The sequence below is a fragment of the Chelonia mydas genome, chromosome 14, assembly GCF_015237465.2.
Source record: "Chelonia mydas isolate rCheMyd1 chromosome 14, rCheMyd1.pri.v2, whole genome shotgun sequence".
Lineage (NCBI taxonomy): Eukaryota > Metazoa > Chordata > Testudines > Cheloniidae > Chelonia > Chelonia mydas.
Genome location: NC_051254.2, coordinates 40354937 through 40378482, shown reverse-complemented (window position 1 = coordinate 40378482; position 23546 = coordinate 40354937). Strand labels below are relative to the sequence as shown.

General features: G+C 49.6%; 2 protein-coding genes and 1 long non-coding RNA gene across 14 annotated transcripts in view; 1 reads left to right on the top strand and 2 right to left on the bottom strand.

The window, feature by feature from the left end:
* LOC102939489 (C-type lectin domain family 2 member D) overlaps positions 1 to 603 on the bottom strand; it is a 21110-nt gene extending 20507 nt beyond the window's left edge. For all 3 annotated transcript variants that reach the window (XM_043528261.1, XM_037915045.2, XM_027823246.3), the window contains exon 1: positions 481 to 603. The gene's annotated coding sequence lies outside the window, so the exon portion shown is untranslated. The remainder of the gene's footprint in view (positions 1 to 480) is intronic.
* LOC102938818 (C-type lectin domain family 2 member B) lies at positions 546 to 23546 on the top strand. Of its 10 annotated transcripts, none has more exons than XM_043528307.1 (7): positions 605 to 673; positions 11503 to 11684; positions 12570 to 15368; positions 16712 to 16813; positions 19554 to 19744; positions 21997 to 22103; positions 22318 to 23546. In XM_043528307.1, the coding sequence occupies exons 3-7, from the start codon at positions 15272 to 15274 to the stop codon at positions 22424 to 22426; spliced, it is 606 nt and encodes a 201-aa protein (XP_043384242.1). In that variant the 5' UTR covers positions 605 to 673; positions 11503 to 11684; positions 12570 to 15271; the 3' UTR covers positions 22427 to 23546. The 10 variants fall into 10 exon arrangements, with proteins under 10 accessions (XP_043384241.1, XP_043384242.1, XP_043384239.1 ...); XM_043528304.1 differs by lacking the exon at positions 605 to 673 and having other exon boundaries at positions 11506 to 11684; positions 12570 to 12868; positions 15252 to 15368; XM_043528300.1 differs by lacking the exon at positions 605 to 673 and having other exon boundaries at positions 11506 to 11684; positions 12345 to 12868; positions 15252 to 15368.
* LOC122462861 lies at positions 7102 to 10735 on the bottom strand. The gene is made up of 7 exons (XR_006285738.1): positions 10571 to 10735; positions 10429 to 10476; positions 9882 to 9950; positions 9592 to 9657; positions 9134 to 9222; positions 8554 to 8662; positions 7102 to 8026 (listed from the first exon to the last, which is right to left on the bottom strand). It is a non-coding gene; the product is annotated as an uncharacterized LOC122462861 (long non-coding RNA).

Below are 23546 nucleotides of genomic sequence, written 5' to 3'. Positions count from 1 at the left end.
AGTCAGAGCAGGAGTCAAGATTAGCTCTTGCGTTTCTCCTCCCCCCCCCCCCCACCAAAGTCAACAAAGTGACGTGTCCTTTCCCTTTTCTGCACCCCAGACCCCCCAGCCATGCCCCCCCCCCCACGCAACCCAAACTCAGCACAGGAGGGAGGGCTCTGCCCTGGCAGGGACTGTGGGGCAGGGAGGGGGAGAGACCCAGCAGAGGGGCAGGAAGGGGGGGGGGGGGCTCTGCCTTGGCAGGAACTGGGGGAGACCCACCGAGGGGGCAGAGACTGGGGGACAGTGGGAAGGGGTGGCCCCCACAGGGAGGGGTCTCTGCCCTGGCAGTGCGGGGGGGGGGGCGCAGAGAGAAGGGAGAGCCCGCGGGGGGGGGGGACGGGGGGCGGACAGCCCTGCAGGGGCCAAGTCGTGCAGTTGGTGGGGAAGAATTGGGGGCACCCTGCCCCAGTGCCACCATAAGCGGCAGTGGAAACTTACCAGCCTCGGTGGGTCCCTGTGGCCAGAGCCGAGTCCCAGGAAGCAGCAGAAACAACTCCGGAAACAAACAAGATCTGCGCTGAGGAGCTCTGACCGCAGACTGCGCAGCTCACAGGAGAGAAACTGAAAGAAGAAACGAAAAACTCAACTCGGCCAGAAAACACTGACAAGAAGTTTGTGGAAGAGTTTCGAGGCAATGGGGCCTGATAACCTGAGCCTTGATCTCAGCTGGGGCAGGGACTGTCTCTCCCTGTGTGTCTGTGCAGCGCCGAGCACACCGGGGCCCTGATCTTAAGTGGGGCAGGAACTCTCACCGTCTCTGTGCAGCGCCCGGCACAACAGGCCCCTCATCTTGACTGCAGGGAAGGGTGTGGCTCTGTGTGCTGCCTGCCATAATAGGAAAGGGGGGGATCTTGGCTGGTGGCGGCAGGGAGGGAGGTCTAGGTGCTATTGCAATATGAATAAGAAATAATTTATGGGTAACTCCCCGAGTGCGGCTCCCTCAGGGCAATGAAAGCATTGCATTTCAGAGGGTGCTTTGGGGCATATTTCCCATTTAACCCTTGCCATGCTGCTGCATTGGGAGAGACAACTGGGCCTTGTAGATAAAATTCTGTCAGTTGCCAGCATTGCCACCTCCCAACCTCTTGTGCCAGCCACCATGGGGCCGTTTCCGGCCACTGAGCAAATTTCAGCACTTTTGTTCACCTCCCCTTTCTTACTCCAGAGTTCATTTCTAATGTGGTTTGGTTGGTTGGTTTTATATGCATCCGTCACAGTCTAGCACATTAATAAGCCTGATATTTCCCCAGCTTTTTTATTTAACCTGCTCCTTAGGGAGCGTCCCTTCTGGGAGAGTCATGCACCCACCTGGGGGGTGGGGGAGAAGATCCTCCACACACACACACAGCCCTCCTAGGAGCAAGCATGAGGAGGATGTCATGGGAAGGGTCTGGGGGGCTCGAACCAGCCCTCCCGTCGGGGCTTGAACCAGCCCCACTCCCCGCCCGAGGCAAACCAGCCCGCGCCGTGGAGCAGCCAGCGGCACCCTCCGCCCTCTCCCAACACTCAGCCCGGGTGGCCCTGGCCCCACTGCAGCCACGTCTCACCCCACGCCGCAGCCTACAGGGACCCAAGGCCTCCGCCGACGCGCACCCGGCTCCCAGCATGGTGTCCCCAGACGGTTCACGCAAACCCCGCCTCCCGCCAAGCCGCCCACACCCTCACGCCCTCCCACACACCAACCTCCTACCCCAGCCCAGAGCCCGCTCCTGCACCCCAAACCCCTCATCACCAGCCCCACCCCAGAGCCCACACCCCCAGTCGGAGCCCTCACCGCCCCCCCCATGTCCATCACTAAGTCCGGCAGGAGCCAAGGCAGCTGTTACGCTTATAAAAAGCACACAGGACCCTTCTCAGGGGTAAGGCAATACGCCGTGTTTATTGAGAATACAATAGTAAGGCAGCTAGCATATGCTCACATAAACACACCCACACACACTTAGACACACCCACATTGTCCCCCCGCCAGTCGATGTTATAGTTACCAGTTACCAGTCCAGGGTCCGGAGCAATCTAGTGGCCAGCTAGATTGATCACGGGTAGGGAAGAGCCAGGTTCTGTCGGTCACATTGTGGGATGCTGGCGGAAGCCAGTTCTGTGGACAAAACAATCAGCAGCATTTGTGGATGTTTGTGGACAATAAAGGGAGGGGGAAAGACAAAAGTCTCTCGCAGCCCTGACTCCTGCACCCCCCCCACGTACCCCCAGCCCCCACACACGCCCTGCCCCGCCCTGATTCCTGCACCCCTGCCCTGAGCACCAAACGGGAGCTCCTGCACCCCCACCCCTCCCCACCTGCACCCCTCACACCAAACAGAAGCTGCCCCTGGTAAGCGCTCCACACCCCAACCGCCTGCCCCACCCCTGCGCCCCCTCCTGCACCCTAACTCCTGGCCAGACCCTGCACCCCAACCCCCAGCCCGCTCCTGTACCCTAACTTCCTCCCAGACCCTGCACCCCCAGCCCTGAGCCCCCTCCCACACCCTAACTCCTGGCCAGACCCCGCACCCCAACCCCCAGCCTGCTCCTGTACCCTAACTCCCTCCCAGACCCTGCACCCCCAGCCCTGAGCCCCCTCCCACACCCTAACTCCTGGCCAGACCCTGCACCCCAACCCCCAGCCCGCTCCTGTACCCTAACTCCCTCCCAGAGCCTGCACCCCCAGCCCTGAGCCCCCTCCCACACCCTAACTCCTGGCCAGACACCGCACCCCAACCCCCAGCCTGTTCCTGTACCCTAACTTCCTTCCAGACCCTGCACCCCCAGCCCTGAGCGCCCTCCCACACCCTAACTCCTGGCCAGACCCTGCACCCCAACCCCCAGCCTGCTTCTGTACCCTAACTCCCTCCCAGAGCCTGCACCCCCAGCCCTGAGCCCCCTCCCACACCCTAACTCCTGGCCAGACCCTGCACCCCAACCCCCAGCCTGCTTCTGTACCCTAACTCCCTCCCAAAGCCTGCACCCCCAGCCCTGAGCCCCCTCCCGCACCCTAACTCCTGGCCAGACCCTGCACCCCAACCCCCAGCCTGCTTCTGTACCCTAACTTCCTCCCAGACCCTGCACCCCCAGCCCTGAGTCCCTTCCCACACCCTAACTCCTGGCCAGACCCTGCACCCCAGCCTGCTCCTTTACCCTAACTTCCTTCCAGACCCTGTACCCCCAGCCCTGAGCCCCCTCCCACACCCTAACTCCTGGCCAGACCCTGCACCCCAACCCCCAGCCTGCTCCTGTACCCTAACTCCCTCCCAGACCCTGCACCCCCAGCCCTGAGCCCCCTCCCACACCCTAACTCCTGGCCAGACCCTGCACCCCAACCCCCAGCCTGCTTCTGTACCCTAACTCCCTCCCAGAGCCTGCACCCCCAGCCCTGAGCACCCTCCCACACCCTAACTCCTGGCCAGACCCCGCACCCCAACCCCCAGCCCGCTCCTGTACCCTAACTTCCTCCCAGACCCTGCACCCCCAGCCCTGAGCCCCCTCCTTCACCCTAACTCCTGGCCAGACCCCGCACCCCAACCCCCAGCCCGCTCCTTTACCCTAACTCCCTCCCAGAGCCTGCACCCCCAGCCCTGAGCCCCCTCCCGCACCCTAACTCCTGGCCAGACCCTGCACCCCAACCCCCAGCCTGCTCCTGTACCCTAACTCCCTCCCAGAGCCTGCACCCCCAGCCCTGAGCCCCCTCCTTCACCCTAACTCCTGGCCAGACCCTGCACCCCAACCCCCAGCCCGCTCCTGTACCCTAACTCCCTCCCAGAGCCTGCACCCCCAGCCCTGAGCCCCCTCCTTCACCCTAACTCCTGGCCAGACCCTGCACCCCAACCCCCAGCCCGCTCCTGTACCCTAACTCCCTCCCAGAGCCTGCACCCCCAGCCCTGAGCCCCCTCCTTCACCCTAACTCCTGGCCAGACCCCGCACCCCAACCCCCAGCCCGCTCCTGTACCCTAACTTCCTCCCAGAGCCTGCACCCCCAGCCCTGAGCCCCCTCCCACACCCTAACTCCTGGCCAGACCCCGCACCCCAACCCCCAGCCTGCTTCTGTACCCTAACTCCCTCCCAGAGCCTGCACCCCCAGCGCTGAGCCCCCTCCCACACCCTAACTCCTGGCCAGACCCTGCACCCCAACCCCCAGCCCGCTCCTGTACCCTAACTCCCTCCCAGACCCTGCACCCCCAGCCCTGAGCCCCCTCCCGCACCCTAACTCCTGGCCAGACCGCGCACCCCAACCCCCAGCCCGCTCCTGTACCCTAACTCCCTCCCAGACCCTGCACCCCCAGCCCTGAGCCCCCTCCCACACCCTAACTCCTGGCCAGACCCTGCACCCCAGCCTGCTCCTGTACCCTAACTCCCTCCCAGAGCCTGCACCCCCAGCCCTGAGCCCCCTCCCGCACCCTAACTCCTGGCCAGACCCTGCACCCCAACCCCCAGCCCGCTCCTGTACCCTAACTTCCTCCCAGACCCTGCACCCCCAGCCCTGAGCCCCCTCCCACACCCTAACTCCTGGCCAGACCCTGCACCCCAACCCCCAGCCTGCTTCTGTACCCTAACTCCCTCCCAGAGCCTGCACCCCCAGCCCTGAGCCCCCTCCTTCACCCTAACTCCTGGCCAGACCCTGCACCCCAACCCCCAGCCCGCTCCTGTACCCTAACTCCCTCCCAGACCCTGCACCCCCAGCCCTGAGCCCCCTCCCGCACCCTAACTCCTGGCCAGACCCCGCACCCCAACCCCCAGCCTGCTCCTTTACCCTAACTTCCTTCCAGACCCTGCACCCCCAGCCCTGAGCCCCCTCCCACACCCTAACTCCTGGCCAGACCCTGCACCCCAGCCTGCTCCTTTACCCTAACTTCCTTCCAGACCCTGCACCCCCAGCCCTGAGCCCCCTCCCACACCCTAACTCCTGGCCAGACCCTGCACCCCAACCCCCAGCCTGCTTCTGTACCCTAACTCCCTCCCAGACCCTGCACCCCCAGCCCTGAGCCCCCTCCCACACCCTAACTCCTGGCCAGACCCTGCACCCCAACCCCCAGCCTGCTCCTGTACCCTAACTCCCTCCCAGACCCTGCACCCCCAGCCCTGAGCCCCCTCCCGCACCCTAACTCCTGGCCAGACTCTGCACCCCAACCCCCAGCCTGCTCCTGTACCCTAACTTCCTCCCAGACCCTGCACCCCCAGCCCTGAGCCCCCTCCCACACCCTAACTCCTGGCCAGACCCTGCACCCCAACCCCCAGCCTGCTCCTGTACCCTAACTCCCTCCCAGAGCCTGCACCCCCAGCCCTGAGCCCCCTCCCACACCCTAACTCCTGGCCAGACCCTGCACCCCAACCCCCAGCCCGCTCCTGTACCCTAACTCCCTCCCAGAGCCTGCACCCCCAGCCCTGAGCCCCCTCCTTCACCCTAACTCCTGGCCAGACCCTGCACCCCAACCCCCAGCCTGCTCCTGTACCCTAACTCCCTCCCAGACCCTGCACCCCCAGCCCTGAGCCCCCTCCCACACCCTAACTCCTGGCCAGACCCTACACCCCAACCCCCAGCCTGCTTCTGTACCCTAACTTCCTCCCAGACCCTGCACCCCCAGCCCTGAGCCCCCTCCCACACCCTAACTCCTGGCCAGACCCTGCACCCCAGCCTGCTCCTTTACCCTAACTTCCTTCCAGACCCTGTACCCCCAGCCCTGAGCCCCCTCCCACACCCTAACTCCTGGCCAGACCCTGCACCCCAACCCCCAGCCTGCTCCTGTACCCTAACTCCCTCCCAGACCCTGCACCCCCAGCACTGAGCGCCCTCCCACACCCTAACTCCTGGCCAGACCCTGCACCCCAATGTTTTTTTACATTTTTTTTTATAAAGTGCCCTTATCCAAAGCGCTTTACACTAGTTGGCTAACGGTACAAACAGTATTTGGGAAGATCACTACGTGGGCCATCGAGACCCTCGGCGATTTTCAAGTGGTCTGTGAAAAATAAGTTAGGCTACAAGAACAATCAAGGTCCCTCACTTTATTGTCATTTACTTCCTATTACTTACAGGAGGAGGATGAAGAAAAAAAGAATGAAAAAGAGGGTCCGGGGGGTGGGGAGATCAGAGCGAATGTTCTTTTTCTTGGCTGGGTCCCACGGAGGGGCCCCAAAAATGAAGCTGAGCACAGGGCCCCGTTAAAGCTAAATCTTCCTCTGCACAGCCCGCCGCCGGGGTGAGAGGAAAGCCCCGTCTACACAGCCCCACAGCACGGCTGTGAGAGCTCAGGCGTAGCGGCTCTGTGCTGAGACACAGGGCCACCCTTACCCATACGCAAAGTACGCAGCTGCATGGGAGGGCAAATTGCCCCAAATTTCCTGGTGCCCTACATTGATGTGCACTGCTCCAGCGGCCAGCCCGATCCCCCGGCCGGCTGAGCCGGTGTGACGACACAAATCTCAACCCTCCCCTTTTGCAACTAGGTGCAGTTTCTGCCATGCAAAGTGACCATCTTGGCTACTTCTCAGGATTTGCTGCTGCCTGGCCAGGGTTGCAAATCAGGAGGGACGGGGTTTTGGTCGAAAACACTCACGATTTGCTTCCTCCTTGCTAATGTGCCAAATTGATTTTACCGCCTGGTCCAGGGGTTGCGAATCAGGAGGGATGGGGTTTTTGTTCGAAAACAGTCACAATTCCCGCCCTCCTAGCTAATGTGCGCAGTTGATACGTGAAAAGGGAGGTAAGGTTTGGGTACCGAGCATGCTCATGAGCCCAAGGTGATACCACAGTGGCCCCTTTGATTTTATTCACTGGCTTCCTCCTTGCTTATTTCCAATGACTTGGCTGCCCATGTACCTGTCACTGGTCCAGGGATGGTTGCAAATCAGGAGGGATGGGGTTTTGTGATCGAAAACACTCACGATTTGCTTCCTCCTTGCTGTTTTTAGAATTTGCATTATACACATGGACACAAATACCGAGAATATTTTTTTTCAAATGAAAAACATGTATTATTATAATCTGGTATATAAATAAAAAAATTTCTTTTGGTTGCATTATGTTTTGAACAAGAGACATTTAAACATAATGGGTTTGGGGGGGGGGGGTTGGTAAAGAAGGGAACTATGCACAATTTTTGCAGTTGTACTCTTTCTTCTCATCAGTCAGGTAGTCTTGATTGGTTCCTTCTGTAATGCAGGGCATATGTGCCCACCTCTTGCAAGAATCACACTGGGCCTTTGATAAGTAACAATTGAGAAAATGAAATCACAGAAGTTATAATGTTACACATACTTTGCATTCACTCATGCTATTCCTTCCACATGTCAGCAGTACCTAACAGATGCCTATCAGCATGATGAAAATGTTTACTGATGTGGAATTTTTACAAGAATCATGATCCTTAGGCAGTTTATGGCATTTGTTTCTCATACAATTCTATGTTTCTTACCATCGTGCAAGCCTGACTTGCCTTTTCACAGTTGACAAGGTTGCAGTATATGCAGTAGTCCTCCACGCTTTCTTGGAAATAAATATAGCCCTATGAAATGATGAATACGTTACAACCAACACTGAAAATGCAAATCTTGATGTATTAATTAAGGTCAATATTTTAATCCCGTCACTGGTTTGAACGTATCTTTTTCTTTTTTGTGAGTCATATTTTCTCAAATTTTTACTTTACTGCACCTGTATATAAGAATACCAATTTCATTCAACTGGTCGATCAATAGCAACCATTCACCCCATTCAGATTTTTGAGTACTTGAAGATATTATTGATTCATAGTCCCCATTACAGAACCAGACCTGTGAGATATCCCACTTCAGGGATATTAAGATAACTGTCTGCTACGTGACATAATTCCACTCTTCCTGTTATCTTCACATGTACCTAATGAGTCCACAGTACATGGTAGAAAGTAATTACTTGACTCTTTCATTAGAAGAATTGCTATATGTTTTCTAAATGCCGTATTAGCCTCTTGGGTTGTTTCTACCGTACTGATGTCTTTGTGCTGCAAATACGTTTCTGCAAACTAACAACACTGATATTTAGAATAAACATCATAATTACCAGACATGAAAGTGGGCCGGTCTAGCATACCGGTAAGAACCGGCCACTGGTACCGGCCCGTACACGGCTGACGTTACACTTCCTCTCTGGCAGTGCTTTATGCTTTAACATCGCTGCCCCCTTTATCACATTCCCCCCGCATCAGCGGCCCTGCCATAGGGTCCGGCAACGCTGTTGCATGCTACTGGCAGGGCCGCCGACAGTGGGGGAGCAAAAGGGACCCTGTGTTCTGGCAATTTACTAGAGCCTGGTGCTCCTGGCCACTGCAGCAGCAGCTGTCAGGAAGGGCTGGCTGGTGGAATCTGGCACCCAGCACCGCACCTTCCGCTGGAGACCCCATCCCTTCTGGGGGCCACAAGCCCACCCCACACACCTTGGCAAGGATGCCGGTGCAGTGCCCACTGGTAATCTCTGGCATTTACTGTCACCCTGGATAATTACACGTACATAACAAATGATAATGGCAATTTGGTGTTCAATACCTTGAAGATGAGTGGTCCGCAGTTGTGGCCATCACTTTGTCTGGGATGCTGAACAATTTTACTATTCCAATCAGATGAGGATTTTCTAGTTAATCGTTTGATGAAGTTTCTGAAATTTTTAGAGAGTACATTAGCGGACTGCATAAATGAGTTTTTCTTTCCTTTTTTTTTTTTCCCCTCCGCTTTCTGGACATAGATACAAATCAATTCTAGCTCTTTTTAATGAATGATTGAAATGACTTATTGCTCACATATATACACACTTGCTTTCATCGGATTGTCTCACTCTTACACAATGTATCACCCGCTTTGCCGTGCCCGGTGTTGATAATAACACATTCTCAGTCATGTAACTTGCTACCGTTTCGTGTCCGCATTCTGTGAAGTCGTTCCCCCCAGTCAAATCACACAAGTTCACTCAAAGTCCGTTACTAAGCATATTTAGTACAAGTCCATGCTGTTTCAATTTTTAGTTGTAGCTAACAGGAAGATATTACTCTCACTATTGTTACATTCCCTTTAAAAAAATTTCAGTGGAACAGTTCAGGTCCACTGTAAAAGTAAGTATCTAATAAATCACCTTCAATTCCTCAGGCATGTTCTTTCATATCTCATCTCGTCACACAAGGGGTCAATTATTAACAATTCCGTTTTTTTCACCAAGGCTATCTGTAAGTGTCAATATATTCACAAATTATACTGGAAATGCGATTATTTCAAAAATTTTATACTGATTTATCAAAAATCATTATGCAATTAACATATTCTTGTTTGTAATGTCTCAGTAACACACAAGAGAAAAGCATATTGTGAAATCATTGATCAATTCAACACAGAATGTATTCTGACAAGTTACATTAACAATGTAACTTGACAGAAGCATTTTATTTTTAACATTCACACTCCACTTTCCTTTGCATGCACTGAACTCACTGAAAACCCGCAACACAGGAAATTATATTATTACAAATTACAAATCTCTTATTTAATACCACATTTATTGCCCATAATCCAGAAGTACAATACAAAACATCTTACCGCAAGAACCCAATGACCTGGTGTGTGGTAAGGAAGCAATAATATATCATTTTGAAGTAATTCACTCTGTATTTATTTTAAAAAAAAATAGAAAAGCAATTATAGTTTCCAGTGAAGCACACCATGAAATGTACATTATTCTGTATTTCCCAATTTCGTTAGCTGTATTACTAGTAGAGTACTCCTCCACATCAAACATCGCAGTGTATTTGCTGTTTCACCCTGTGTTTAACTCACTGAATGAAACTGTGCTTTGCTCATGCTACGTCTGAAAGTGTGTTAGCATTCACCTTCCCTTTCATTTGTGGAGCTCTGCCTGAGAGAATGACAGTGGAAACTACTGATGAGATGGCTTGTACCTGTTGACAGTCAACAAAGTTATTAATGCATTAATAATTCTGGCAGATCAAGAACAGAATGAATTTAATATAGACAGACATGCAAGGGCTCCTTAGTGTTACAAATCAGATATGTAAGAGAGTCCTGTAGAAACAAAAAGATTTGTAATCAATGTGCTCTGTCTTACTTAATGTAAAAACCGACTAAGCTGTTCGCATACTTGTGTTTAATTAACGGACCCACTGAACTGTACAGCAAAACTGTACAGCCTCTAACTGTGGCCCTCAGGTAGTCTAGTATTGTATGTCCGATATGCACCTCCAAATACATTTCAGTAAATGTCTGGCAGCAGTAAATACACTGAAATGTTGCAATTTCAGGTTTATGTTGATAGTTCAAGGGTATTCGGACTTAAATATGTTGTGCCACATATTCGCGTGATTGTTTACTTATTGACTCCACGTATACTTTCGTGTACCATCCCAGTAAGTAGCCGACCTTTCCATCTGCTTTCTCGACCACACAGCTCAAATATGCATCAATAACCTACAACACATGATGAAAGAAAAGGCACAATTTCAATAATATTTGATGAATCAATGCCGTCGACAAATACATGATTAGTGGTACTTAAATGTACCTCATCACTTATCCAGCTTCTCGGTTTCAGGCAATGAAATGAAGAGCCATGCAATTTTATGTTTCTCACTTTGGCCTCCAGTCTCTCTGTGTGTTTGCCGGTCATTACAAATTTGACTAGGAAAATTGCTATTCCCAGAAGGCTGTGGTGGGTGCCGGTTAAGGAGCGTCGCCGCCGAAATGCTGCCGATAAACGGCAACGCTTCTCGGCGGCATTTTGGCAGGCGGTTCTCTGGCAGCCGCTCTCAGCGGCAGCATTTCGGCGGTGCGGTGTCCTGCGGGCGCACAAAAATGTCCCGGTGGGCACCATGGCACCCTCGGGTACCACGTTGGGGATCCCTGTCCTAGGCTAATCGATGCTTGGCATTGCAATGCTGAACATCAAACACCAACGTCCCTTTGTGGATCTTGGGCTAAGTGACTCGCCTGGGGCCAGGCAGGGAGTCTGGCACAGCTTGGAATTGCATCCAGATCTTCTGAATCCCAGTCGTCCAGACCAGAGAGCACAAGACAGTCGCTCTTTTCCCGATTCCAGTCCCCTCTGTTGCTCTTTTTTACACTCAGGGACTCTCTCTTCACACATAGCCCCTGACCCCCCCATTTCTGGCACCCCAGCTGGGCATATTCTTCCCTTGCTCTCAACTTTTCCATTCTCTTCACTGCACACTTTGTACATCACCTAGCACGGTGGGGACTGTGACCTGGTTGGCCTCTGGCACTACCGCAATGTGTGTGTTATAAGAAACTCAAACAAAAAATATAATGGGATTGGAGGGCCATGTTGTCTGAAGCAGCTTTTGCCGGCCACTCTCAGACCGGGCCATCTATCCCGCTAGTCTGATCTGATCGGGCAGTTCTTGGTTCTGTTCCTGCTTGTTCTCCACAGAGATGAGAAGGGACGATCTCTCACCCGGTGTTTCGTTTTTTTCCTAGTGGAAAAATCTAAGCCATCTCCTCCATGCCCGCCTGCTGCCTCCTGGTGCCTGGATGGCTGGTTCAGGAGCCAAGGGAAATGTTACTATTTTTCTAAAGCCGAAGGGAACTGGACCTACAGCCAGAACAACTGCTCTTCACACGCTGCCTCCCTGGCCGGGATTGATAATCTGCAGGAGCTGGTGAGAAGCACAGATGCTTTGTGCCAAGCCCAGCGATTGCTGGCACCACAGACTGGGTTGGAGTCAGGCTGGGCTCAGCCCCTGTAGTTCAAAGTGGATCCCGGATGCATCTCTGGCTGGGCGGCCAGAGTCAGTGCAGTTCTGGCAGCTGAATCCTCGCTGGACTTAGGGCTCCAGCCTCCCTGACGCTGCATCTGCTCACAGCCGCGGTGACTCAGTCAGATCCAGGCCAGTGGGCTTCCCTGGGATTTGGAGGGGGTGAGAACCTGCCTCCCCAACTCAGCCCAGCCCAGCCCAGCCCAGCCCCAGGGTTTCCTCATGAGTGGGGCAGGGAGAATCCAGCAGAAGGTAAAGCCAGCTGTATGCCGCCTGCCCTCAACTTCCCAGTCCTAGTGGCAGGGATCTCTCTGCCCCGCCCCTGCAGCTCCCTCTCCCTCCTGACCTTGCTGTGCTCTGAGAAGAGCTCAATTCCCGCTTCATCCAGTAGATGCCAGAGCTCCAAAAAAGAAGACTGGGGCAGGTGAAGGGTTAATGCATACTGATTCCTTCACCCAATAACAAAGGCCGAAGTCTCTAGAAATCCCCTGTTGCTCTGTGGGGTGTTGGAGCAGCACAGAGTCAGGGGCTAACACAGCCGTTTGATTATATTGCATTTATAAGGGTTCCCTGCTGCCCTACAATGGCAAACTGGACCGCTGGATCGGCCTCTGGAAGGACACAGGCCAATATCCCCCTCCCCCTCCTACGCCTCCTGCCCCGCCAGAACCCCCAGATCCCACCAAGACATGGAGATCACAGGGTCTGGGGTTTCTTACACCATTTTCAAAGGCCAGTCAGACTCCATTTCATTAATTGTTTTATTTCTGCCCCTCCCCACACTCTCAGGGGAAGCACTGAAACAAGAAACAAAAAAAAATCAACTCCACACAGCAACACACACCCTGACAACCCGTCTGGAGGCAAGTGAGTCAGATCCTCAGCTCACCACAACAAGTCACATCTGTTGCCATAACATTCTGATCTGTTCATGCAGTTTCTGATTCCCTTGGGAATATCACTCTCCATTGGCAGGAGTTTACGACTGTTACCCTGTGGGTGGCCTCGCTCTTTTCTGGGGCCTTTTGCTAGTTGATCCTTTCTCACGGTCACACTCCTCTCTCTGCTGAGCAGCTTTCATCTCTCAGGTAAGACGTGACTCTTGTATTGTGCAGAGGGATTGAGTTAGTGCCATAGTCAGAGGATATTACGGAGATGGGTAGCAAGATAAAATCTTAAGATAGGTAGTATGGTGGGGCACTGTGAGAAAGAAAGAAATGGGCGTGTGACTCTACGTTACATATATATATTTCTCCATTCTGTATCAGGGAAGTATGTTAGGCCTTAGTTCTGAAATGTAACATGTCGGATTTCCCACACAGAGCAGGGGAGAGAGCATTGAAGGGGTGGGTGTGTGTAAAATTTAGATTGTAAGATTTTGGAGACTTTAATTTTTCTGTAAAGTCCCATGCCCCTCTAGCTAAGCAACCAGACTAATTGATACAATCTCTCTTCAAGGCAAGGTTGCCTAGCTTCAGTGGTTCTCAGCCAGAGGTATGTGTACCCTGGGGGTATACAGAGGTCTTCCAGGGGGTGCATCAACTCATCTAGAGATATTTGCCTAGTTTTACAGCAGGCTACATAAAAAGTACCAGCAAAGACAGGACAAACTAAAATTTCTTACAGACAATGACTTGCTTATACTGCTCTATATTACACTGAAATGTAAGTACAATATTGATATTCCAATAGATTTATTTTATAATTATTTGGTAAAAATGAGAGAGGCAGCCATTTTCCAGTACTAGTGGCCGTGACACTTTTGTATTTTTAAGTCTGATTTTGTAAGCAAGTCGTTTTTTAAGTGAGGTGAAACTTGGGGGTACACAAGACATTGGATATTAGGAAACACTATTTCACTCGGAGGGTGGTGAAGCACTGGAATGGGTTACCTAGAGAGGTGGTGGAATCTCCATCCTTAGAGGTTTTTTAGGCTCGGCTTGACAAAGCCCTGACTGGGATGATTTAGTTGGGGTTGGTCCTGCTTTGAGCAGGGGGTTGGACTAGATGCCCTCCTGAGGTCTCTTCCAACCCTTTGATTCTGTGATTCTAAGACAAATCTGACTCCTGAAAAGGGGTACAATCATCTGGAAAGGTTGAGAGCCACTGGCCTACATCATGTTGTTGTTATTGCGGGAGGGTGGTGAAAGAAAATAAAAGTAAGAGAGAAACGTGACAGGTTATCCTGATGTCCTTGTCAAGTGGACACATGATATTGCATCAACTTGGAGGAAGGGAAGAGAATGTTGCTAAGAGGTGAGATGTGTCCAGAAGGAATCTGTACCCTCAAGCCAGCCAAGTAGTAGCCTGCGTGTATGTGTGTGTGTTCATTCCATATTTTTTCCCTTCTATGACTGCTCCTCTCTTCCCCTCAATTTTTCATTTCCCCTCCCCATGATAGACCTTTCTTTCCCCTCCCTCCCTCTGAATCTCCCCCTTCTCCTCCTCTGACCCTTTCTATGCCTTTCTGAGTCTTTCTATCCCCAATGTACTTTTCTCAGCCTGGCCCCAATTTCCTCATGTGCTTCTCCATCACCCTGACTCCCGTCACCCACCAGAGGCAGGGAGGAGGAGTAAGAACGCACCTTGTGGCTCAGCGTGGCTGAGAGCAGGGGTTGAAATGTGCCATCCTTGGAGGAGAGGCGGCTGTGGGGGGGTGGTTCAGGGGTGAGGAAAGGGTACATTCGCTCTGCTTTTAGCAGAGAGGAAACTGATGCTTCCTCCATACTTTAACTCCTGGTTGACCATTCTCTGCTTCCTCCCTGTGTCTCCTCCCACTCCGCCCTCCATCATCCTCTTCCATTCACTCCTTCCCAAGTCCCTCAGCACAGCCCCATGAGATATCCTGGGGCTAGGAGCACCTGCCAGGCTCTCAGCCTTTGTCTACAGAGTCCCAGCTCACCTGTTTCACTCTCTCCCTTCACTCCCAGCGTGTTCTCTCCCACTGTCACTTGCACAGGGTAGAGACTGAGTCAGCAGTGGTGCAGTGAGGAATTTGGGCACCGTGCCAACTCTTTCTTCCTTCCCATGACCTCTTAGCTCCGTCCCTCCGTCCCGTTAGCTCTTACTAACCCTGCAGGCTCACAGACAAAAACCAGACCAGGTAAGCGCAAGTAGAGTAGGGGTATTAGGGGACGAGAGCTGAGGAAGCGCTGTTCTAAGTCAGCCATAAAAATGTTGGCATACTGTGGGGCCATGCGGGTACCCATAGCAGTGCCGCTGATTTGAAGGAATACATTGTCCCCAAATGTGAAATAGTTATGGGTGAGGACAAAGTCACAAAGTTCAGCCACCAGGTTTGCCGTGACATTATCGGGGATAGTGTTCCTGACGGCTTGTAGTCCATCTTTGTGTGGAATGTTGGTGTAGAGGGCTTCTACGTCCATAGTGGCCAGGAGGGTGTTTTCTGGAGGATCACCGATGGATTATAGTTTCCTTAGGAAGTCAGTGGTGTCTCGATACTGATTGCAGCCAGAAGGCACGGGAAAGCAATGTGCCCCACTTGCTACATGGATCAATCAGAGAATGGAGAAGACACAGCCAAAGCTCTTACTAACCCTGCAGGCTCTCAGACAAAAACCAGACCAGGTAAGCGAAGCTTCGCAAGTGGAAGAACGATAAAGAATTATGGAAAGAATTGCTGTGTTTACAGTGCGCCTTTAATCGAAAGGTTTTCTCGTCCAGTGCTCAAGGCCTGAAAAAAGAAATGCTGGGGTCACATTCTGGCACTTTTTGGGGGAGCCAGAATGACGTTCACAACATTCCAGTACTTCTGATAATTGGACTTTGAACAGACGTATCAGAACGCTGATCTCCTCCCAACAAAAGTGCCAGATCAGTGTGCCGGAGTATTCTGGCAGGACTCAGACCGTGTTCTTGTCTGATCCTATTTAGTAAGCGTGGGAGGACAAGAAATAGCTGCACAGATGCTCAGTAGTGTTTCCTTCACACTTCTTAGAAAACAATGCACATCTCCAAACTAATTGTTCTATAATATAACATTATAGCCCAGTCCCTATGTACTCTGTGGCGACCTGGGTTTAAATTCTGCTTCACTATTCCTGAATTCTTTTGCATCCGGTGGAAATTCTCCGGTGGCATCAGATAAATTAAAAATGTGAGCTGTTGTGGAATTAAATATGAAAAAGATAACGCAATGAGTGCAGCATCCTCTGTGCTATTTAATATGAAAAGCCCTGGTCAATTTTTTTTTAAATAAAAAGTTGCTCTTTAAAAAATAAAACTTTTATTGATGCTTTTAGCAAACATTTTAATTTAATGGTTTTCATCTTGGGGATTCTCCTTTTTTTCAATTGAAATTATTGAAAAAAAAATTGCAAAATTAAAAAAAAATGGAAAGGGGATTTCAACCACAGCAAAATGAAAACAATTTCACAATTTTTCTGCAATTGTTCAGTTTTTCAACCAGCTCTTATTATATTAAATTCAGCTTTTATTTCACTCAATTCCTACATTTTCCACATGTGTCACATTGTTATCTCTAGGTTTCAGAGTTAATACTTCATAGTGATGAATCGGGTATTGTCCTATCTCAGAGCTGTTGGTTCAGGCTCTCTGCAGACTCAGGCAGATACTGCTGCATTGGTTGCACTCATGTCCCCTTTTCAAGCTGTTCTTTGAAGCCACGAGGACTAGAAATATGTATTTTTAAATTAAAGGTCAGATTCTGGAGCACAGTTATTCAGCAAGGTATGAATCCTTCAGCCATAGAATTGTAGAATAAATAGGGCTCTGGCTATAATGCACAATATTACATTTCCCAGGATTTACTGGCAAATACAGTTCATAACAGTGTTTGCAAAACAATACTTGGCCACTGGGGACTTGGCTACAGGACATTGTTGATAAATATGGTTCCTCTATCTCTCTTAAGCAGCCTCAGGAACATTAATGTATTTTTTCTTTTTCAGATAAATCTAACTTCTGGCTTTGCCATATCCTCTGGAAATATTATAGGCTAGTCACGGTCCTGTTTATACTTTTTCTCATTATTGCTATTATTGTTTTGGCAGGTGAGTTGACAGGAATTCCTAACTGAGTTTTTGGTGTTTGTTTACCCTTCACAGTCAGAATCATGGAAGATGCACAATCCAGCCTCCCCAACCTTAGCAGTGCTGAACCAGCATGCGATAGGAAAGCAAAGAGCCTGAAGTCTGACATTTCTGCTTTGCTTCATCCCTCTTGCTGAATCGTGAACTGGTTGTTTCACCCCCCGTTTCTTACAACCTTCTAGTTGAGAATCTCTAGGGCCTCTGTGCCTTGGAGAAGGGACTTGAGATTTGACAGGGGCGTTGGCTTTGGGTATGTCTACATGGCGCAGATAACCCAGATGATGGACACCCAAGTCTGAGCACCCAGGCTAGCCTCGCCCAGGTGCAAGCGTCCCCACAGCAAAGCCCTACCCGAGTTACTGTGTCCTCACTAGTTATGTGCTTCCCATGTCTCGCTAGGACTTCTGATGGTGTATCCCATGATTCTTTGTGGCAAGATGCTTTGGGATTCCTTCCCAGTCACTTGTGGGAGAACTTGTCTGTCCTTCAGGGAGCGCTGTGGGGAAAGACATTGGACGACTATGAGCACTTGAATGATTTTCATTAATTCATTCACTTGAGCAATTTAGCCTGCATCTTCCATACTAAGTTGGTGGGTTCTGGCCTGAGTTAAACCAGAGTCTGGATTCTAATCCATCCCCCAGCCACTGTGGGCTTAAATCACCTCCAAACACGTCATTGTTTTTTCCTTTCTGGATGGGGGCCTAAAACCTGGGGAAGAGCCTGAGTTAAGTTCGGTGACCCTTTGTGTCAAGGTCCTGCCCTGGCAGTTCCCATGAAAAACCACCCAAATTTGGACAAGTCATAGCCTTTTAAAAATTTCCATTCATAGATGCTCAGTAGAGATTTGTTAGAGGCTTGGACTTTGAGTGGCCTCCTGGCCTAACTTTTGCGTATTTGACTTTACAAACTTAACACTTTTTTTCATGTAGTGTTTTGTCTGTATTAGACTATAGGTTCCTCTGGGAAATAACTGAATCTTAATTCCAACCTGTAACATTCCACGCACACCGCTGTCACTAACTAATCAGAAATGGGGCACAATGACAGAGATTTTCCTAGAACATGTAAAATTGATAGTGATTTAAGGGCATTTTTCATTCCTGAAAGGTCACGTTTGCAGATAGGAAAGCCAGAGCCCTGGGTGCAAAAATGCATGCCCCTGTCTGCACGTGCATGTATCATAACTGCACATATAAATAGGTTCTCAGCACCTGAGATCATCATTTTGATGCCTACCTAGTGTTTAGCCAGGAAAATATCTCATGTGATTTCAGGCCAACCCATAGCAGCCTCTGCTAGACAAATGGCACCCCCCAGCCTCAGTTTCCCTCACCAAGATGGGCAACCTTAGTTTTTCAGACATATCTGCCTGAGTCTGCAGAGAGCCTGGACCAACAGCTCTGAGAGAGGGCAACTACCTGCTGGAAATGAGGCTGGTCCCTCCGGCTAAGTCACAAACAAATGTAACACCCTTCCAGGGTAACAAAAGTCCAACTAAAAGTCCCACGCTCCAGGGTGAGTCCCCAGTTCCTTCTGGGTTAACTTTCTGTGTCTCTGGGATGGAGAATTCCCCCCCCCCGCCCCCAGGCTGGAGTAACAGCCTCCTGCAGACCCTGGCTCAGACCCTTCCATAGAATCTTACCCACTCTCTGTGGTTCCACTCTAGATTGATTTCTTTCAGCCCCCTTAGTCCCACCCCCTCAGGCCGGGAAGCCCTAAATTATTTATGGCACAGATCAGGCAGTTCCTGTCTCTCCTTAAAAGCCTAGTCCCCCATGACAATGTTATTTGCATACCCATTTCATAAAACCCCACAGTCAGCCTGACGCTCTTGTGTCTGGTTTCCAGCTTGCATGTGCATTGCACATTAAGCCACTCACCTCCATTGCTTGCTAATGTGCTATGATGGAATTTATACTGGGGATTTGGGGCCTGGCGTTCCTCCCATTGAGATCAACAGCAAAGCTCCCGTAGTCTTTCATGATGCAGCATCAAAGCTTTGTGGGACTGTTCAGCCTAGAAAAGAGACGATTAAGGGGAGATATGATAGAGATCTATAAAATCATGACCGTGTGAAGAAAGTGAATAAGGAAGAGTTATTTACCCCTTCTCATAACACACGAACTAAGGGTCACCCAATAAAATTAATAGGCAGCAGGTTTAAAACAAACAAAAGGAAGTATTTCTTCACACAACGCACAGTCAACCTGTGGAACTCATTGCCAGAGGATGTTGTGAAGGCCAAAAGTATAACTGGGTTCAAAAAAGAACTAGATAAGTTCATGGAGGATTATTAGCCAGGATGGACAGGGATGCATCCTTATGCTCTGGGTGGCCCTAAATCTCCGACTTCTGAAAGCTGGGGGTTGGATGACAGGGGATGGATCACTTGATAATTGCACTGTTCTGTTCATTCCCGCTGAAACATCTGACAGGATATTGAGCTAGATGGACCATTGGTCTGACCCAGCATGGTCATTCTTATATCCTTGTCCATGAGGATAAAATTCACCCAAGTATAGACCCAGCACACAAACTTTGTGCCACTTGCATCCTATTTGGAGAATTTAAGTGGGTGTGGGGTATAATCCATGTCCACAGGCTCTCAGTCCAGGGTGGAATATCACTCTTTGCCTCTGAATCCTGTACAGAGAGGGGATGGGAAAGATCCTCACTGTTGTGTTAATTTCCTTTTCAGTGGTTAGAAGTAGGCCCTGCCCAAATCATGCCGCTACCACATGTCCAGTCAATTGGATCGGGTTTCAAGGGAGAACATACCAATGGAAATGCTACTATTTCTCAAAAATCGATGGGGATTGGAATTCCAGCCAGAACAACTGCTCTTCGCTCAGTGCCTCCCTGGCTACAGTTGACACCCTGGAGGAAAAGGTGAGAAACTCTGTGATCCCAATAGTCTGGGCTTGGCAATAGCTAGGTAACGATTGAGGAGGTGCTGCTCATAACTCTGTAGTTAAACCTGAGGAATATTTTATGCTAGGGCTCAGCAACTCTAGAACAAGGAGATGCCTCAGTACCAGGTCTCATGATGAGAAGCCAAATTAAGGCCCTGATCCGACAGTGAGCTTCAGGCAGATAGATTCCTGTACTCACAGAGGCAGGGGGCTGCCCAAGATGAGTCTATTCTAGTCCAGTCTAGATAGGTTCTTATGCCACACTCATCTCTGTAGTATCTGAGCAGAATCATGGGCTTAATAATATTCTGGGAGTCAAATTCCTACACCGTCTCAATATTCCTAGGCAAAACACTTTAAAGTTTCTGAAGGAATTCATGTAAGAATTAGACAAGCTACATAACTGCAGTACATCACCATTAAAAAAAAAAATAACTAGCACAGAAACAACTGGAAAGTGAAATAAAACTATGTTAAAACTGGCAACATTTGCCCCCTGTTGGCTGGCATTGACGCGCCCAAGAAAGGGTTATGGTCGAACCTCAAAGAGTTGCAAACACCTCAGGACTGGAGGTTGTCTGTAACTTTGAAATGTTCATAACTCTGAACAAAACGTTACGATGGTTCTTTCAAAAGTTTGCAACTGAACATCAGCTTAATACAGTTTTGGAACTTTACTATGCAGAAGAAAAATGCTGCTTTTTACCATCTGCTTTTAAATATAACAAGCTCAGAAACAGTTTCCTTACCTTGTCAAATCTTTTTTTTTTTAAACTTTCCCTTTATATTTTTAGTAGTTTATGTTTAACACAGCACTGTTCTGTATTTGCTTTGTATTTTTGGTCTCTGCTGCTGCCTGACTGTGTACTTCCGGTTCCAAATGAGGTGTGTGGTTGACCAGTAAGTTCGTAACTCTGGTGTTTGTAACTCTGAGATTCTACTGTATATGGATTATGCTGACTTTCTGAGGCAGGTGGATCATTAACTCATCCCACAAATAAGTGAAGTGAGAGTGGTTTTCTTAAGAGAGGATCGAGGTTGAGGGCTGAGTATCCAGGAAGAGGAATTCTAGGAGCAGTCACTCCTGGGCGGGGAGGAAGATTAGAGCTGATCTTACCTTGTTGTTGATTTCTGTACTGGTCAAGCAAAACTAAGCTTTGTTCTACTCTTGGTGGACTTGGAGAACTACTGATCGCTGTCCTCTTGATGACAACCTTTTACATATTTGAAAACTGCTGTCATGTCCCCACCTCAGCTTTCTCTTCTCAAGACATTCCCAATTCTTTGAACCTTTCCTCATACGTCATGTTTTCTAACCCTCTGATTATTTCTACTGCTCTCCGCTAGACTCTCCCCAATTTGTCCACATCTTTCCTAAAGGGCTGTGCCCAGAACTGGACACAGTAGCCCAGCTGGGGCCTCACCAGTGCTGAGTAGAGCAGGACAGTGACCTCCTGTTTCTTACACACAACACTCCTGTTAATACACCCCAGAATGATATTAGACTTTTTTGCCCATAGCATCACACTGTTGACTCATTTAAATTTCAGAGCAGTAGCCGTGTTAGTCTCTAAGGTGCTACAAGTACTCCTCGTTCATTTACATTTGTTATCCCTCTTTAATCCTTTGTGGGATCCGGCCTAAATGTATATTTTTCAATGAGTACATCTGGGGATAATTGGCATGTTAAAATTGTTCACAAGGTCATAAGTTCCAAGTATAAAAAAAACTGTTGGATTTTTTTTTTCATTCTTTGATATGTGTTATTGTAGGGGTTCTCAACCTTTTCCTTTCTGAGGCTCCCCCAACATGCTCTAAAAACTCCACGCGGTCCAGCTGTGTCACAGCAGCTGTTTTTCTGCATGTAAAAGCCAGGGCTGGTGTTAGGAGGCATTGCAAGGCTAAGTTGCTCAGGCTCCAGCGGCGGGTGGTGGGGCTCAGGATCCCGGGCTGCAGTCCCATGTGGTGGGGCTTTGGCTTTCTGCCCTGCCCTAGAAAGTCTAATGCCGGCCATGCGTGGAGGGCCCCATGAAACCTGCTTGCAGCCCCTCAGGGGGCCGCAGGCCCCTGGTTGAGAACCACTGTGTTATTGCATAGGCTGGTGGTCTTGTAAACTAGTTACATGTGTGGAATGTGATGCAGACACTTGTGTCTTTATTGTATCTCCTCTCTTAGCTTCTCAGTAATATGTAAGGCACAATTTTCATTTTCACTTTTATTTGTTATAAGGATTTTATGCTGCGCTATAAGGGACGCTTAGAAACCTGGATTGGCCTTACGAGGGAAGAAGAAGACAAGCCCTGGAAATGGGTAAATGGCACCCCGTTCAACGACCTGTAAGTCCCTTTCTTTGCATTCCCTTTCTATCATTTTGGTCTAAGGCGACTAACATGCAGGGAGATATTCACAGCTGGTGTGCACTGGGGTAGCTCCATTGACTTCTTTAACTTAGGCGGAGCTATACGACTTACGCCAGCCAGGAATCTGTCCCACTGACTCCAGCGGTGTTGTTTGTTTTGTTTTTTAAATCCCATGGCCTTTGTGTTGCAGGTTTCCAATAAGGGGAGGAGGTGAATGCGCATATCTGAATGACGAACAAGGTATCAGCAGCTCAAGATGCAGCACGGGGAGGCGCTGGGTCTGCAGCAGGCCAACCTGATGCACAAAACCAAGGCAAAAGGCAGTGCAAGGCCTTGAGAGTGATGAAAACCACTGTTGATAGGTCTTACTCTCACATTATTTGTCACTTTGCTTTCTAAACTGGAGATGTCAACCACTGTCGACCCACTTGAGTTTCGATGGAAAATTGGGTTGGGAAATTTTTGATATTTTGTTAAAAAACAAACCGCTGAAAATCAAAATGTTTTGATTTGGGAATGCCACCATGGTGCATCATGGGAGCTGTAGTTTTGTTTCCTCATGCCTCCAATCTCTTCTGTGGACCAAGCTCCCAACCTGGACTATATCTCCTATAATGCACCCTGGACAGGGGCTCCCATGATACAGCACATCCCCTCTCCAAGAGGGGAGATGCGATGCATTATGGGAGATGTAGTTCTCATAGATTTATGGGTTCTGAGGTCAAAAGGGACCACTGTGAACATCTTGTCTGACCTCCCGGGTAACACAGCCAGAGAACTGCCCCAAAATCATTCCTAGAGTAGATCTTTTAGAAATACATCCAATTTTGATTTAAAAATTGTCAGTCATGGAGAACCTATCACAACCCTTGGAAATTATTCCAGTGGTTCATTAACATCACCATTACAAATTACACCTTATTTCCAGTCTGAATTTGTCTAGCTTCAACTTCCAGCCATTGGATCATATTCTACCTCTCTCTGCTAGATTGAAGACCAATTATTAAATATTTGTTCCCCATGTAAATACTTATAGCCTGTAATCAAGTCACCCCTTCATCTTTTCTTTGTTAAGCTAAATCAGCATTTCTAAATCAAAATATTTCAGTTTGGGTATAAAATTTGAAGTTTTCTACACAAAACGTCTGCCCTATATTCTGACCAACTCAGGTCTCAAATAGTGTTCCAGAGTGTCCAAATTAGGTCCTTCAAGTAACGTAAAAGTTAATTTTCTGGATATTAGTATATTTTTACATATGACCAACTACAAAAACCATCAAAGAAAACACTATGCTCTTCCCTTCCTCTGGAAGCAATACCTCTCCTACCCGGGTTCTCAACCTGGATGTTGCAAACTGGCTGTTACAAAAGGGCTGTAACCACACCACCTTTCCGATAGTGTTAAATGAGAAGTCACTC

Bases quoted from the DNA above. Each gene is read 5' to 3' on its own strand.
- LOC102938818 (XM_043528306.1), top strand. From the start codon at position 15,272: ATGTGCCCCACTTGCTACATGGATCAATCAGAGAATGGAGAAGACACA. The intron at 15,369-16,711 runs GTAAGCGAAGCT...TTTCTTTTTCAG, and splicing joins TCAGACAAAAACCAGACCAG to ATAAATCTAACTTCTGGCTT. The intron at 16,814-19,553 runs GTGAGTTGACAG...TTTCCTTTTCAG, and splicing joins TGCTATTATTGTTTTGGCAG to TGGTTAGAAGTAGGCCCTGC.